The 12,399-nt window shown below is 43.1% G+C and overlaps 1 protein-coding gene across 1 annotated transcript; it reads right to left on the bottom strand.

The window, feature by feature from the left end:
- Positions 1-1,079: 1,079 nt before the first annotated feature.
- LOC132765451 (lysozyme C-like) lies at positions 1,080-10,933 on the bottom strand. Its single transcript, XM_060759735.2, has 4 exons — positions 10,785-10,933; positions 8,251-8,415; positions 4,803-4,881; positions 1,080-1,222 (listed from the first exon to the last, which is right to left on the bottom strand). The coding sequence occupies exons 1-4, from the start codon at positions 10,927-10,929 to the stop codon at positions 1,156-1,158; spliced, it is 456 nt and encodes a 151-aa protein (XP_060615718.2). The 5' UTR covers positions 10,930-10,933; the 3' UTR covers positions 1,080-1,155.
- Between the last annotated feature and the right edge of the window lie 1,466 nt (positions 10,934-12,399).

Here is a 12,399-nt window from a genome sequence, read left to right as displayed (position 1 = left end):
TGTAGACTCATATAATCCACTATGGATTGTATAATCTGGATTGTATGGCAGTGTACCCCAACCCTAGTGAAAGTTGAGACCCTACTGTAAATGTTAATCTAGATTCTAAAGCTAATGGTGTGTAGTGGTTTGTGTGCTGGATCTGATCTCTAGAAACACAGGAATCAAATCCCTATTCATCCATGAGAACCCACTGGGGATGCATCTACACTACCATATAATCCGGTTTCTGAATCCAGATTATCTTCAGTGTAAGGTAACGGCACTCCATGCAGTCATCTTGGCTACATGACCTTGGAGGTGTCTATGGACAAAGCCAACTCTTCATCTTAGAAATGGGGTTGAGCACCACCCCCCAGAGTCGGACACAACTGGACTTAATGTCAGGGGGAAACCTTTACCTTTACTTAGACTCATATAACTCAGTTCAAAGCAGATAATCTGGATTCAGGAACTGAAATATATGGTAGTGTATATCTAACCGGGATGACTTTGGGAATGTCACACACTTTCAGCCTCTTTCTATGATAATCCCATCATAGTTCACCTGAGGGTTACCAGAATTTGGAAACAATTGGAACTGTGGGTGGCAAGCATAGGATGCTCTCATACTGGGTCCACATGCCTTGGGGATTTTGCACCATCTTCTTGGCACAGGTGATGTCATCTTTAATGCCAACAACAATAATGTTGATCTCCATGGAGTAAGGAAAGCCACACTTGTTTGGGAAAACAGACAGGCAGATTGTTTCTTGCATGAGGTCAGCATGGACACTCACAGGAGGACACCTATTCACATTAAGGAGTGTCCCATGACCGTGGCCTCCCATCAACTCAGGCTGGATCTACACTGCCATATAATCCACATTATCTGCTTTGAACCTGATTATATGAGTCTACACTGCTCTATAATCCAGTTCAAGGCAATCTGCATTTTATATGGTAGTGAAGATCCAGATTCAATCTGTCATGTAGAAAGAGGACTTAGCAGGCATCACAGAGAATGCACAAGAATGAAAGCATTTCCCTTTAAACTGCAGAATTGAATGAATCATCAGAAATAACACCCAGTACAAAAGGCACTCGACAGTGATATTAAAAATACAATAATATTTATAATTTCAGAGAGCAGATAGATTGTGGCCAGATTCATTTTCACACCTTACACCCCTTCAGCCAGCGCGACGGGTCTTGGTTTTTACAATGCTTTAACCACTGATCCCTGCAGGAAGGAGATCAGAGAGAGAAAATGGCTCCGTTAGTACAATTCATACTCCTAAGCAGAAATGCATATATTGTGAAGGGATTGCCCTGCAAATAACTAAAGGCCCTTCCACACAGCCCTATAGCCCAGAATATCAAGGCAGACAATCCCACAATATCTGCTTTGAACTGGGATATCTGAGTCCATGGCTCTGAACGATTCCATCAGTGCTGCTTCCAGAAAATCTGCAAATCTCTTGGGAAGACAAGTGGACAAATGTCAACGTGCTGGAAGAAGCAAAGACCACCAGCATTGAAGCAATGCTCCTCCACCATCAACTCTGCTAGACTGGCCACATTGCCAGATGCCCGACCACCGTCTCCCAAAGCAGTTGCTCTACTCCGAACTCAAGAACGGAAAACGGAATGTTGGAGGACAGGAAAAGAGATTTAAAGATGGGCTCAAAGCCAACCTTAAAAACTCTGGCATAGACACTGAGAACTGGGAAGCCCTGGCCTGTGAGCGCTCCAGTTGGAGGTCAGCTGTGACCAGCAGTGCTGCAGAATTTGAAGAGGCACGAATGGAGAATGAAAGAGAGAAATGTGCCAATAGAAAGGCATATCAAGCCAACCTGACCGGGACCGCCTTCCACCTGGAAACCAATGCCCTCACTGCGGGAGACGATGCAGATCAAGAATAGGGCTCCACAGTCACCTATGGACCCACCCTGGAAGATTATCCTACTCAGACAACGAGAGATCGCCTAAGTAAGAAGTAAGTAAGTAATCTGAGTCCACACTCATATAATGTGAAATTTTCTGCCTTGACATTCTGGGATATAGGGCTGTGTGAAATGACCCTTACAAGGGGGAAAAGGTATTAGCCATCACTCAACCTTCCCACTAAAATCAATGGGAATAGAAAAGCATTTCTCCCAAAGCAGTCTTACTGGGGAGTAAGTACCATTAAATGAATAGGATTTCCTTCTGAGGAAACATGCATTAGACCAAGGGTGCATCTAACGAGACTTAATGCAGCTTGACACCACTTTCACTGCCATGGGATTGAGGCACCATTGCTTTTTGGCAGGCAAGGCTGAAGACCTTATAAAACTGGAGTTTCCATGATTCTAAAACATTGAGCCATGGGAGTTGAGATGGTGTCAAATGGCATTAATTCTACCACGCAGATACACCCTTGGAGCAGGGAATTCGAGTGCTTTCCATATTGGATCTATATTTGCATTTATACTCCTTGAGCCACAAAGAGAGGCAGGTAAGAAATAAAATTGTTGTTGCTGCTGCTCATGAATCTTGTATTTCCAAGCCTTAGCCTCTTGCTTTTGTAGTAAATGACTATTTCGGCCTTGCACAAGGTGATCAAGTCAGAGTAGAGAAAAGGTCTACTATATCAGCAGATTCTGTCTCTCTGGTCACATTTGTGTCTGTGCTTTCAAACTACCTGTGGATTTATGGTGATACCATGAGCTTCAACTGGTTTTCTTTGACAAGGACTCCTCAGAAGTGGCTTTGCCAGTTCCTTCCTCTGAAATATAATCTACATCACCTGCTTTTTATGGGCAGTCTCCCATCCAAGAACTATCTAAGGTGAGTGGAAGCAGGACTGAAAGACATTAAACTATCAGATTTCCAGTCCCAGCATGCCATGGAGCTGTCACCTTGATGAATCCTCTCTAAGAGTTTGCAAAGTCCCCCAGGAAGACTCTATGGCTTCATCTACACTGCCATATAATGCACTTTCAGAATGCAGACTAGCTGTATTGAACTAGATTATATGGCAGTGCAGACCCATATAATCCAGTTGTATGCACATTATTTATTTATTTATTTGCGACATTTATATGCCACCCTTCTCACCCCGAAGGGGACTCAGAGTGGCTTACAAGGTATATATACATACAATATATTATATTATTAGCATAGTACAATATCAGTTTTAAATATTGTTATATTATACTATACCAATTATATTGTAATATTATTAGTAATATTACATGTAATATAAATATATAATTATAATATCATATTATTATTATTATTAGTATTATATTGCATTACATTATAATATTATATTACATTCAATCGGCATTACATGTGTCTACAATGACCATATATTGCAGTTAAAAGTGCGTTATAGGGCAGTGTAGACGAGGCATATGATAACTTCCATGGGAAGCAAATCATTGAATTGGGTCATCAAATGCTAATCAGGGTGGTCAGCTGAAACATTCACACCTAGCTCCAACAGACAAGAGTTCTTTGTCCCACCCTGGTCATTCCACAGATATATAAATCCAATTTTCCCAGTTCCAACAGAGCTCACAACCTCTAGATGCTTGCCATAGATGCAGGCGAAACGTTAGGAGAGAATGCCTCTAAAACATGGCCATCTAGCCTGAAAAAACCTAAAACAACCCTGTGATTCCGGCCATGAAAGCCTTCGACAATACAAATCAGTGAATTACCTGGAGCACCTAGTAAATTCTTGAGAGACTGGGTTGCTGTGAGTTTTCCAGGCTGTATGGCCATGTTCCAGAAGCATTCTCTCCTGACATTTCACCCACACCTATGGCAGGCATCCTCAGAGCTTATGAGGTTTGGAAACTAGGCAAGTGAGGTTTATATAGCTGTGGAATGTCCAGGGTGGGAGGCAAGTGTGAATGTTGCAAATAGCCACCTTGATTAGAATTGAATGGCCTAGTAGCTTCAAAGCCTGGCTGATTGCTGCCTGGTGAAATCCTTTGTTGGGAGATGTTAGCTGACCCTGGTTGATTCTTAGTCTGTAGTGCCTTTCATCTTCCTTGATTCGTGTTTGGGCAATGCTGCGTTTCCACAGATATATAAACCTCACTTGCATAGTTTCCAACAAACCTCACAACTTATGAGGATGCCTGCCATAGGTGTGGGCAAAACGTCAAGAGAGAATGCTTCTGGAACATGGCCATACAGTCCGGAAAACTCATAGCAACCCAGTGATTCCAGCCATGAAAGCCTTCGACAACATCTTGGGAGACTATTTTGCCCAGCCAGGGTTCAGACAAGTGGAACTCCTGATTGTGAACTCCACAGTTACAGGGGACTTATTATAGAAGAATAAGAACTCCAGTCTGTCATCTATTGCAGTGCTCGCCTATAAATATGGCATGCAGGACTGAGATCCAGATGTTGCTGGACTACAACTCCCATCATCCCTCTTCATTGGAACCCCGGGTGGCGCAGTGGGTTAAACCCCTGTGCCGGCAGGACTGAAGACCGATAGGTCGCAGGTTCGAATCCGGGGAGAGGCGGATGAGCTCCCTCTATCAGCTCCAGCTCCTCATGCCGGGACATGAGAGAAGCCTTCCACAAGGATGATAAACCATCAAAAATCATCTGGGTGTCCCCTGGGCAACGTCCTTGCAGACAGCCAATTCTCTTTTGTGTTTGGCTGCCACAAAAGGCACAGGGCCAGGGCTAGAGACAAAGATCCCAGTCCTTTAGTGAACATAGAAGAGAGGGAGCCACTGGGATAATGAAAGCTGTGTCATTTAGAGTAAATCGGGACAATCTGTGGGTGGCAAGCATAGGATCTCTCGTACCAGCTCCCCATGCCTTGGGGATCTTGCACAATCTTCTTGGCACAGTTGATGTCATCTATAATGTCATCATTCAATAAATCTGGAAAGGAAAAGAAAAAAGAAAGAAAGACAAGGCATGGATATTGGGCATTGTCCCTATTGCATAAGTATGAACTTTGTTTTAAGACTACCCCAGGCCTGTAGCCGGGGGGGGGGGGGAGGGGGGAGGGGTTCCACCCCCCCCCCTGAAAATTTTCAGGTAAAAAACCTGGTTTACTCATGAATTTTAACTAGTTAACCAAATCTCCATGCTAAGTCTATGAGATGCAAAAAATTAAGACTCCCTCCAGAACTGCAAGCACTATCTCAAGCAAATATTGGCAATTTATTCACACTGTCATTACTTGCAGCAATAGCTGATGTAGTGAAGCAACATAGAAAAGTTGGGGGGGGGGGTGTTGAATGCTGTCATTAAGGAGGCCAGACTTGATGGAGGTGGTTGACAGGGGCGGAGCTGCAGGCTATTGAAGGTTGCTCTGTCCCCTGCTGTTCTCTTTGCTTCAGTGTGAGCTAGGAGGCAGATTTCAACCCCCTCCCCAATTTTTTTTTTAAAAAACCCCTCCCTGAAATTTTCAACCCTCCCCGAATTTATTTTCTGGCTTTGGCCCTGACCCCAGATGAGAGAAGATTAATCAGGATATTCTCTAACAAACTGGGACAATTGGCGGGCACGCTAATGTTAATTTTCTCCCCTCTCCAAAAACCAAAGCTCCTCCAAATCCAAAGTGTGTTCAAAAGGTAGGAACATAGAGCAAAAACTGTCATACAAGTTCAATGAAAACCCTTGTACAGTAATAAAAGTCTAATCTATAGTATCAACGCACACTGAAAACACAGATTATAGAGCAGCTTACATTTAGACTAAACTTAGGCTGGAAGCATACCATAAAGCAGGCATGGGCAAATGTCGGCTCGCCAGGGTTTTTGGACTTCAACTCCCGCAATTCCTAACAGCTGGTACACTTTTAGGAATTGTGGAAGCTGAAGTCCAAAACCCCTGGAGGGCTGAAGTTTGCCCATGCCTGCCAACAAGGATCACAAACTATTCCAGGACAGGATATGTATCAGACCGTGAGTAAGTGAAACCATGGATATGGGAGTCACACTGTAGATGTATTTCTTTGATTAATTTCCACTTTTCCCAAAAATTAGGGCCTCTTCTACACTGCTATATAATCCAGATTATCAGAGCAGATAATCTGGATTTTATATGGCAATTTAGAAGGGGCCTGGGATTCAAAGAATCAGTTTTCCCCTGACATGAAGTCCAGTCATGTCCGACTCTGGGGGGTGGTGCTCATCTCCATTTCTAAGCCAAAGAGCCGGCGTTGTCCGTAAACACCTCCAAGGTCATGTGGCCAGCATGACTGCATGGAGCACTGTTACCTTTCCACTGGAATGGTACCTATTGATCTACTCACATTTGCATGTTTTCGAACTGCTAGGTTGGCAGAAGCTGGGGCTAACAGCGGGAGCTCACCCCACTCCCCGGATTTGAACCTGCAACCTTTCAGGTTGGAAGTTCAACAGCTCAGCAGTTTAACCCACTTTGCAACCTAGGGCTCCTGTCCTGCTACAAACACTCATATTTTTCCAACATTTCACAGATGAAAACCAGAACATATGCAACCAAGCAAAGCCAGAGTGGTGTCAATATGTTGCGAGATTGTGACTTGTGTCATCAAGATGTCAGAAGTTATTAATGAGGAAGAACATACAAATCAAGAGAAGCTAGAGTGGTTTATTTTGCCTATAAAAAGCAATACTCTTTCCCTAAATCCATTTCTAGCTAAAGAAGTGTAAAGAGGGTGAAGGGGGAAAGAGGGAGGAAGAGAAAGAAACGAGAACATTTTAAAAGTGATGAACAAGTGGGACAACAAAGGACTAATCAGGGCCATCCCTGCCAAATCAGGGCAGTGGGAGAGTAGGAATACTGGATTTTATGGGGTAGATACACCTGATATTCTCATGGGTTTCTTTACTGCCTCTTTCATCAAGGAAGAAAAGACTGAATTGTGGTAGCAAAATCTGTGAAAAGCATGTATTGCACTGAAGGTAAATAGCCAGCAGATGGCAGTGTTGTACCATAATTTCTCTTTCTGTTCATGGTAAGTGGAGGAAGGTCCCTAAAAACTCAAGTCGCATATTATATGCAATGAGCAAGAAGATCTATAATTGAAATGTTTTAGGGGAATTGGAATGTAGGCACAAAAATCCCAGCACTTTAGAGTCATATAGAACCAGCTTCCAGACCTTTGAATGACTGTGGTTTCTATTGTGAACTGACTTTGGAAAAATCCCCTCCCTGGCTATCAGTATTTAAAAACTCCAAAATCAGGACAGTAAATAAACAAAAAAAAAATAGGGGAATTCCAGACATGAAACAATCAGGGCCAGCTAACACTTCCCAACAAAGATTCCCCCCAAGCAGGAAGCAGCCAGGTTTTGAAGCTGCAAGACCATTCAATGCTAATCAAGGTAGTCAGTTGAAACATTCACACTTGCCTCCAGCAGACAAGAGTTCTTTCTCCCACCCTGGACATCCCCACAGATATATAAACCTCACTTGCCTAGTTTCCAACAGACCTCACAACCTCTGAGAATTCCTGCCATAGATGTGGACGAAACATCAGGAGAGAATGCTTCTGGAATATGGTCGCACAGCCTGGAAAACTCACAGCAACCCAATCTCCTACCTCTTTTTCTTTTCCTCTCTTCCTCTTTTCTCTCTTTTCTCTCTTTTCCTCTCTTCCTTCCTTCCTAGGATTATACTTCCAAGAATTTTCTAGCTAAAACTTAGGTTAAAACTAGAGAGGACCCACCACTGCATTAAAAATAAATAGTGGCCCTTTGTATCCACTGTATCTCCATTCATGCATTCAATGGCCCTTTGAAGACAACCAAAAGTCTGTTGAAAATTAATTTGACAACCCTGCTTTAGGCTTTTGTATTTGGTAGAGATTTTAAACCATGGACTTTATCGCATGGAGGTGGGCAAGGGCACAGTAACAGAACCATCACCAGTGTTGATGATCCCTATCACACAACATCATTGCTGGTCTGCCACCTCCCTGGGATCTAGACGTCATGGGTTATTAATGGACAAAGCCCCTGATCATCCCGTAGTGATGGAATGTATCTTCTGCAATGAGGTTCTCCAGGTTTTGTGCAATGCCACCCATCATCAAGACAATAAGTTGACACTATCTCACAGTGGGATAGCAGCAAGTGTACAGCAATATATTATTTCTCTTTTAACTTTGAGAAATATGGGATTTAAATAAGCAACTAACTGTCCCATGTGCACAATAATCAAATCCCATGGTCAATGGGATTTGATTACTGTGCAAAATCACATCCCTGCATAATGCCACTAACAGGAAGCTGGCCAATGACCAGAGACACTGACCTTTGCAAGACATGGAACAAAGGTTCTCTGATGAACTGTCAAGAGATTCATCTTTGCACCACCAGCCGCTGTTGACGTGGAAAATACCATAGTCTTTCGTGCCATCCTTGTGCCAATCAACGGCCTCAGAGTCAAAGCCAGTCTCAAAAAACGACATGCAGATCCCTGTAGAGAATGCAATGGGGGGCGGGGAGGTCAGGTTATCAGTTCCAACACCTAATACACTGGGTCCCAGTCACTGCTTGAGTATTAAGTGAACACAACAAACTATGCAGATAGTGACAGAGTTCAATTACACCCGGGTCCTCAAACTAAGGTCCGGGGGTCTGATACGGCCCTCCAAGGTCATTTACCTGGCCCTCGCTCAGGGTCAACCTAAGTCTGAAATGACTTGAAAGTGCACAACAACAACAACAACAATCCTATCTCATCAGCCAAAAGCAGACCCACACTTTCCATTGAAATACTAATAAGTTTATATTTGTTAAAATTATTCTTAATTTTAATTAGATAAGTACAGTGTGCATAGGAATTCATTTGTATTTTTTTTTCAAATTATAATCTGACCCACCAACAGTTTGAGGGACTGTGACCTGGCCCTTTGCTTAAAAAGTTTGTGGACCCCTGATCTACACTATAGTATTAATCCAATTTGACATCACTTTCACTGCCATGGTTCAATGTTGTGGAATCCTGGGATTTGTAGTTTGGTGATGCACCAGCATTCTTTGACAGAAAAGACCTTGTAAAAGTACAAGTCCCATAATTCCATAGCATTGAGCCATGGTAGTTAAAGTAGTGTCAGACTGGATCAATACTACATTGTAGATGCACTCTCTAAAAACAGCAGTGGGGAAAATGTGAACCTTGATCTCGCTTTCATGTTGGTAGGGTTGGTGATATAGTGCACAGGCTCTGGTTACATTGAGGATATAAGGATGGCCCCTGGGGAGGGATGGAGGAACAAGGGTGACCTTCTGGCACTTATTTGGCCAACCAATGACTATTGAGACTGAAGGGGATAAACTTGGGCCATAGTGCCATTCCACTGCTGTCATGTGGTCCAAGTAAAGCATTGAGTAAGGAGGCACTGCATAACTCCTTGCTCAAAAGCCATAAAAAGCAGTGATGTTTGCACAGCTCTTGGTTGTATGTGCATATGTTTCTTCAGCTTGGTGACCCCATGAATGGACCATGTAGTCTCTTCCAACTCTATTGATCTATACAGCTGTCTTTTGGAAAGAGGCCCAACATGCCCAGTCAGCCCTCCATTTGATTATTCTCAAATGTGATTAAAATGTTCTAAGAAATTCTTAGAAACTCTTTTGCCCTCCAATGTGATTCTATGGGCAACTTCCAACAGACATGTGGGCTGAAGGACCTAGAGATGTATAGAAAAATATTCTATGTGTATGTATATTATGCTTATATGTTTGTGGTACCCCACCTCGAGCCATCAGCAGAGGCGGACAAAAAATAAAACATTATAATAATAATAATAATAATAATAATAATTATTATTATTATTATTATTACTACTACTACTATTGGAGCCCCCAGTGGCACAATGGCATAAACCCTTGTGCCAACAGGACTGCTGACTGAAAGGTCAGTGATTTGAATCCAGGGAGCAGGGTGAGCTCCTCTCTGTCAGCTCCAGCTTCCCATGTGGGGACATGAGAAGCCTTCTACGGGATGGTAAAACATTTGGGCATTCCCTGGGCAACATCCTTGCAAACAGCCCATTCTCTCACACCAGAAGTGACTTGCAGTTTCTCAAGTTGCTCCTGAAACACATCTGCAGATTTGCCTGTGGTGCATTTGTTTATTCATGGATTAGATTCCGCTGGAAGTTGATCAAAGAGTCCTGCTATACAGTCCTAAAGAAAACACTTCTATGAATGTCTAGGCCCTCCAGTGTGGCTCTATGATGAATTTTTGGTGGAAGTTGAGAGATGTTCTTGTAGGTTTTTAAAGTCCTCAAGATTCCCTCAAACCCAAAAGGAATAATTTGACCTTAAAATAGGAATGAACAAAACTCAGGGATTGCAGCATTATGTTGGTTTCCAAATGGACCAGGACTGCATGAACCAACCAGACTCCTTCTCCAATAAATATCTACCACACTTATTGCGCTTTAAAAAAAAAAAAGCCTATCCTGGGCTAAAATGGACTGAAAACATGGAAGGTGGGGTTGATTAAATTTCCTTGAAGACAAAACATATTTTCCAAATTATATATTTCTAAAAATAGGAATGCTGCTTGGGATCCAAAATGCTCTTGGTCTATGCACCACTCTTCCCATCCCTACCTTGAAGTAAAATGGGTTGGTGAGTGGCCTGAACTTCCTTAATTACATTACTACAGGGGTACATGGTGGTGCTTTTCCTGCATGGCAGGGGATTGGACTAGATGGACCATGTAGTCCACTTTTGCATGGGTCCTGTGCCTCTAACCCCAGTGAATGTGAGAAGCCGACTCTACTTGCACTCTGTGTCCTTCAGTTTGGTCCTCTGCCAAGGAGCAGCACTCACAGTCAGCGAGGCTAGACCCTTCGAATCCATCCATCCCGTTATCCTTCAGCACATGGGCCAGCTCACAGCGATCAAACAGCTTGGCTTGGGTTGTGTCCACAAAGCAGGCGAGGAGGAGTAGGAGGGTCTGGAGCAAAGGAGCCATGGTCTCGGCCACCTGGCAGGAGGGGAAGGAAGTCACACTGACTGCAATGTGAAAACGTTTAAATGTGCCCACCCTCGCTCTCAACTTTCCCTGTACCCAATATGGATGGAAGATTCTTAGTTGGGGTTTACAGAGGAACTTTACATTTAGCTACTCCAAGAAGAAAGTGAGTTGGAACTTGTGAAATATTTCAGGTTGTAGCCTACGTCCTGCTTGAATGCCACTTATTGGTTGTTTCATGAAAAAAAATCTTTCACAAACCTGGATATTGTTCGTGGGGATGTTGTTTGGTTTTCTTTAAGGAATATGAGAGGAGCAGGTAGACTTCTTGCTCATTCAGGAGTTAAGAAGGATATCATCATTTTTGGAAAATGTGAATCTCCATAACCATTTGGGAAATGGGATTCATAATCTTTTTGGGTCCTGTGTCAAATGACCTTTTGGGAATACATACTGTAGAGCAGTGGTTCTCAACCTGGGGTCCCCAGATGTTTTTGGCCTTCAACTCCCAGAAATCCTAACAGCTGGCAAACTGGCTGGGATTTCTGGGAGTTGTAGGCCAAAAACATCTGGGGACCCCAGGTTGAGAACCACTGCTGTAGAGTTTCAGAAGTGTTCCTTTAGTTGCCCAAAAAACATATAATCTTGCTTAAATATATTTGCCTTTAAATCATGCTCTCAAGAGACAAAATAAACAGTATTCTTTAAAAGTCACGGAGTTGGTTTACTCACAAACTTCATGTATACACCATACAGGCACTTTATGAATCCAGTTACAATAGGATTTTAAGTAGTCCATGCTCTGGTTACATCCTGTATAGACTACTGCAACGCGCTCTACATAGAGTTGCATTTGAAGACTGTTCAGAAGCAGCAAATGGTCCAATGAGCGGCAGCCAGATTGCTAACAGGAGCGGCGCTCCGGAAGCACGCAACTCCTCTGTTGCGCCAGCTCCACTGGCTGCCAGTTTGCTTCTGGGCCCAATTCAAAGTGCAGGCTTTAGCCTATAAAGCCCTACATGGCTTTGGTCCAACTTACCTATCTGAATGCATCTCTCCTTATGAACCATCTAGGACATTAAGATCTTCTGGGGAGGGCCTGCTTTCTCTCCCGCCTTCTTCGCAGATGCGTCTGGCGGGGACGAGAGACAGGGCCTGCTCAGCAGTGGCCCCTCAACTGTGGAATGCCCTGCCTAGAGAGATAACATCAGCTCCCTTCCTCCTGACTTTTTGAAAAAGGTAAAAACCTGGCTTTTTGATCAGGCCTTCCCAAATATGGCATAGCTAAACGGAAATATGGAACTACTTAAGTACGCAATGGAATAACGATTTGACATGGAGACGCTCATGATAATATTTTAAGGCTTTGTACGGTTTTTATATTTTTATATCATATGCTATTGTTTTTTAACAGAATTTCTGGATTGTTTTTACTTGTTATAATTGTTGAGGCATTGAATTGTTGCCAAT

This window comes from Anolis sagrei, chromosome 2, assembly GCF_037176765.1.
Source record: "Anolis sagrei isolate rAnoSag1 chromosome 2, rAnoSag1.mat, whole genome shotgun sequence".
NCBI classification, from domain to species: Eukaryota; Metazoa; Chordata; class Lepidosauria; order Squamata; family Dactyloidae; genus Anolis; species Anolis sagrei.
The sequence above is the reverse complement of the archived record's forward strand: the minus strand, read 5'-3'. Positions and strand labels throughout refer to the sequence as shown.

Bases quoted from the DNA above. Each gene is read 5' to 3' on its own strand.
- LOC132765451 (XM_060759735.2), bottom strand. From the start codon at position 10,929: ATGGCTCCTTTGCTCCAGACCCTCCTACTCCTCCTCGCCTGCTTTGTG. The intron at 8,416-10,784 runs GTGAGTGCTGCT...CATTCTCTACAG, and splicing joins AGGGTCTAGCCTCGCTGACT to GGATCTGCATGTCGTTTTTT. The intron at 4,882-8,250 runs GTCAGTGTCTCT...TTTCCTTTCCAG, and splicing joins TTGTTCCATGTCTTGCAAAG to ATTTATTGAATGATGACATT.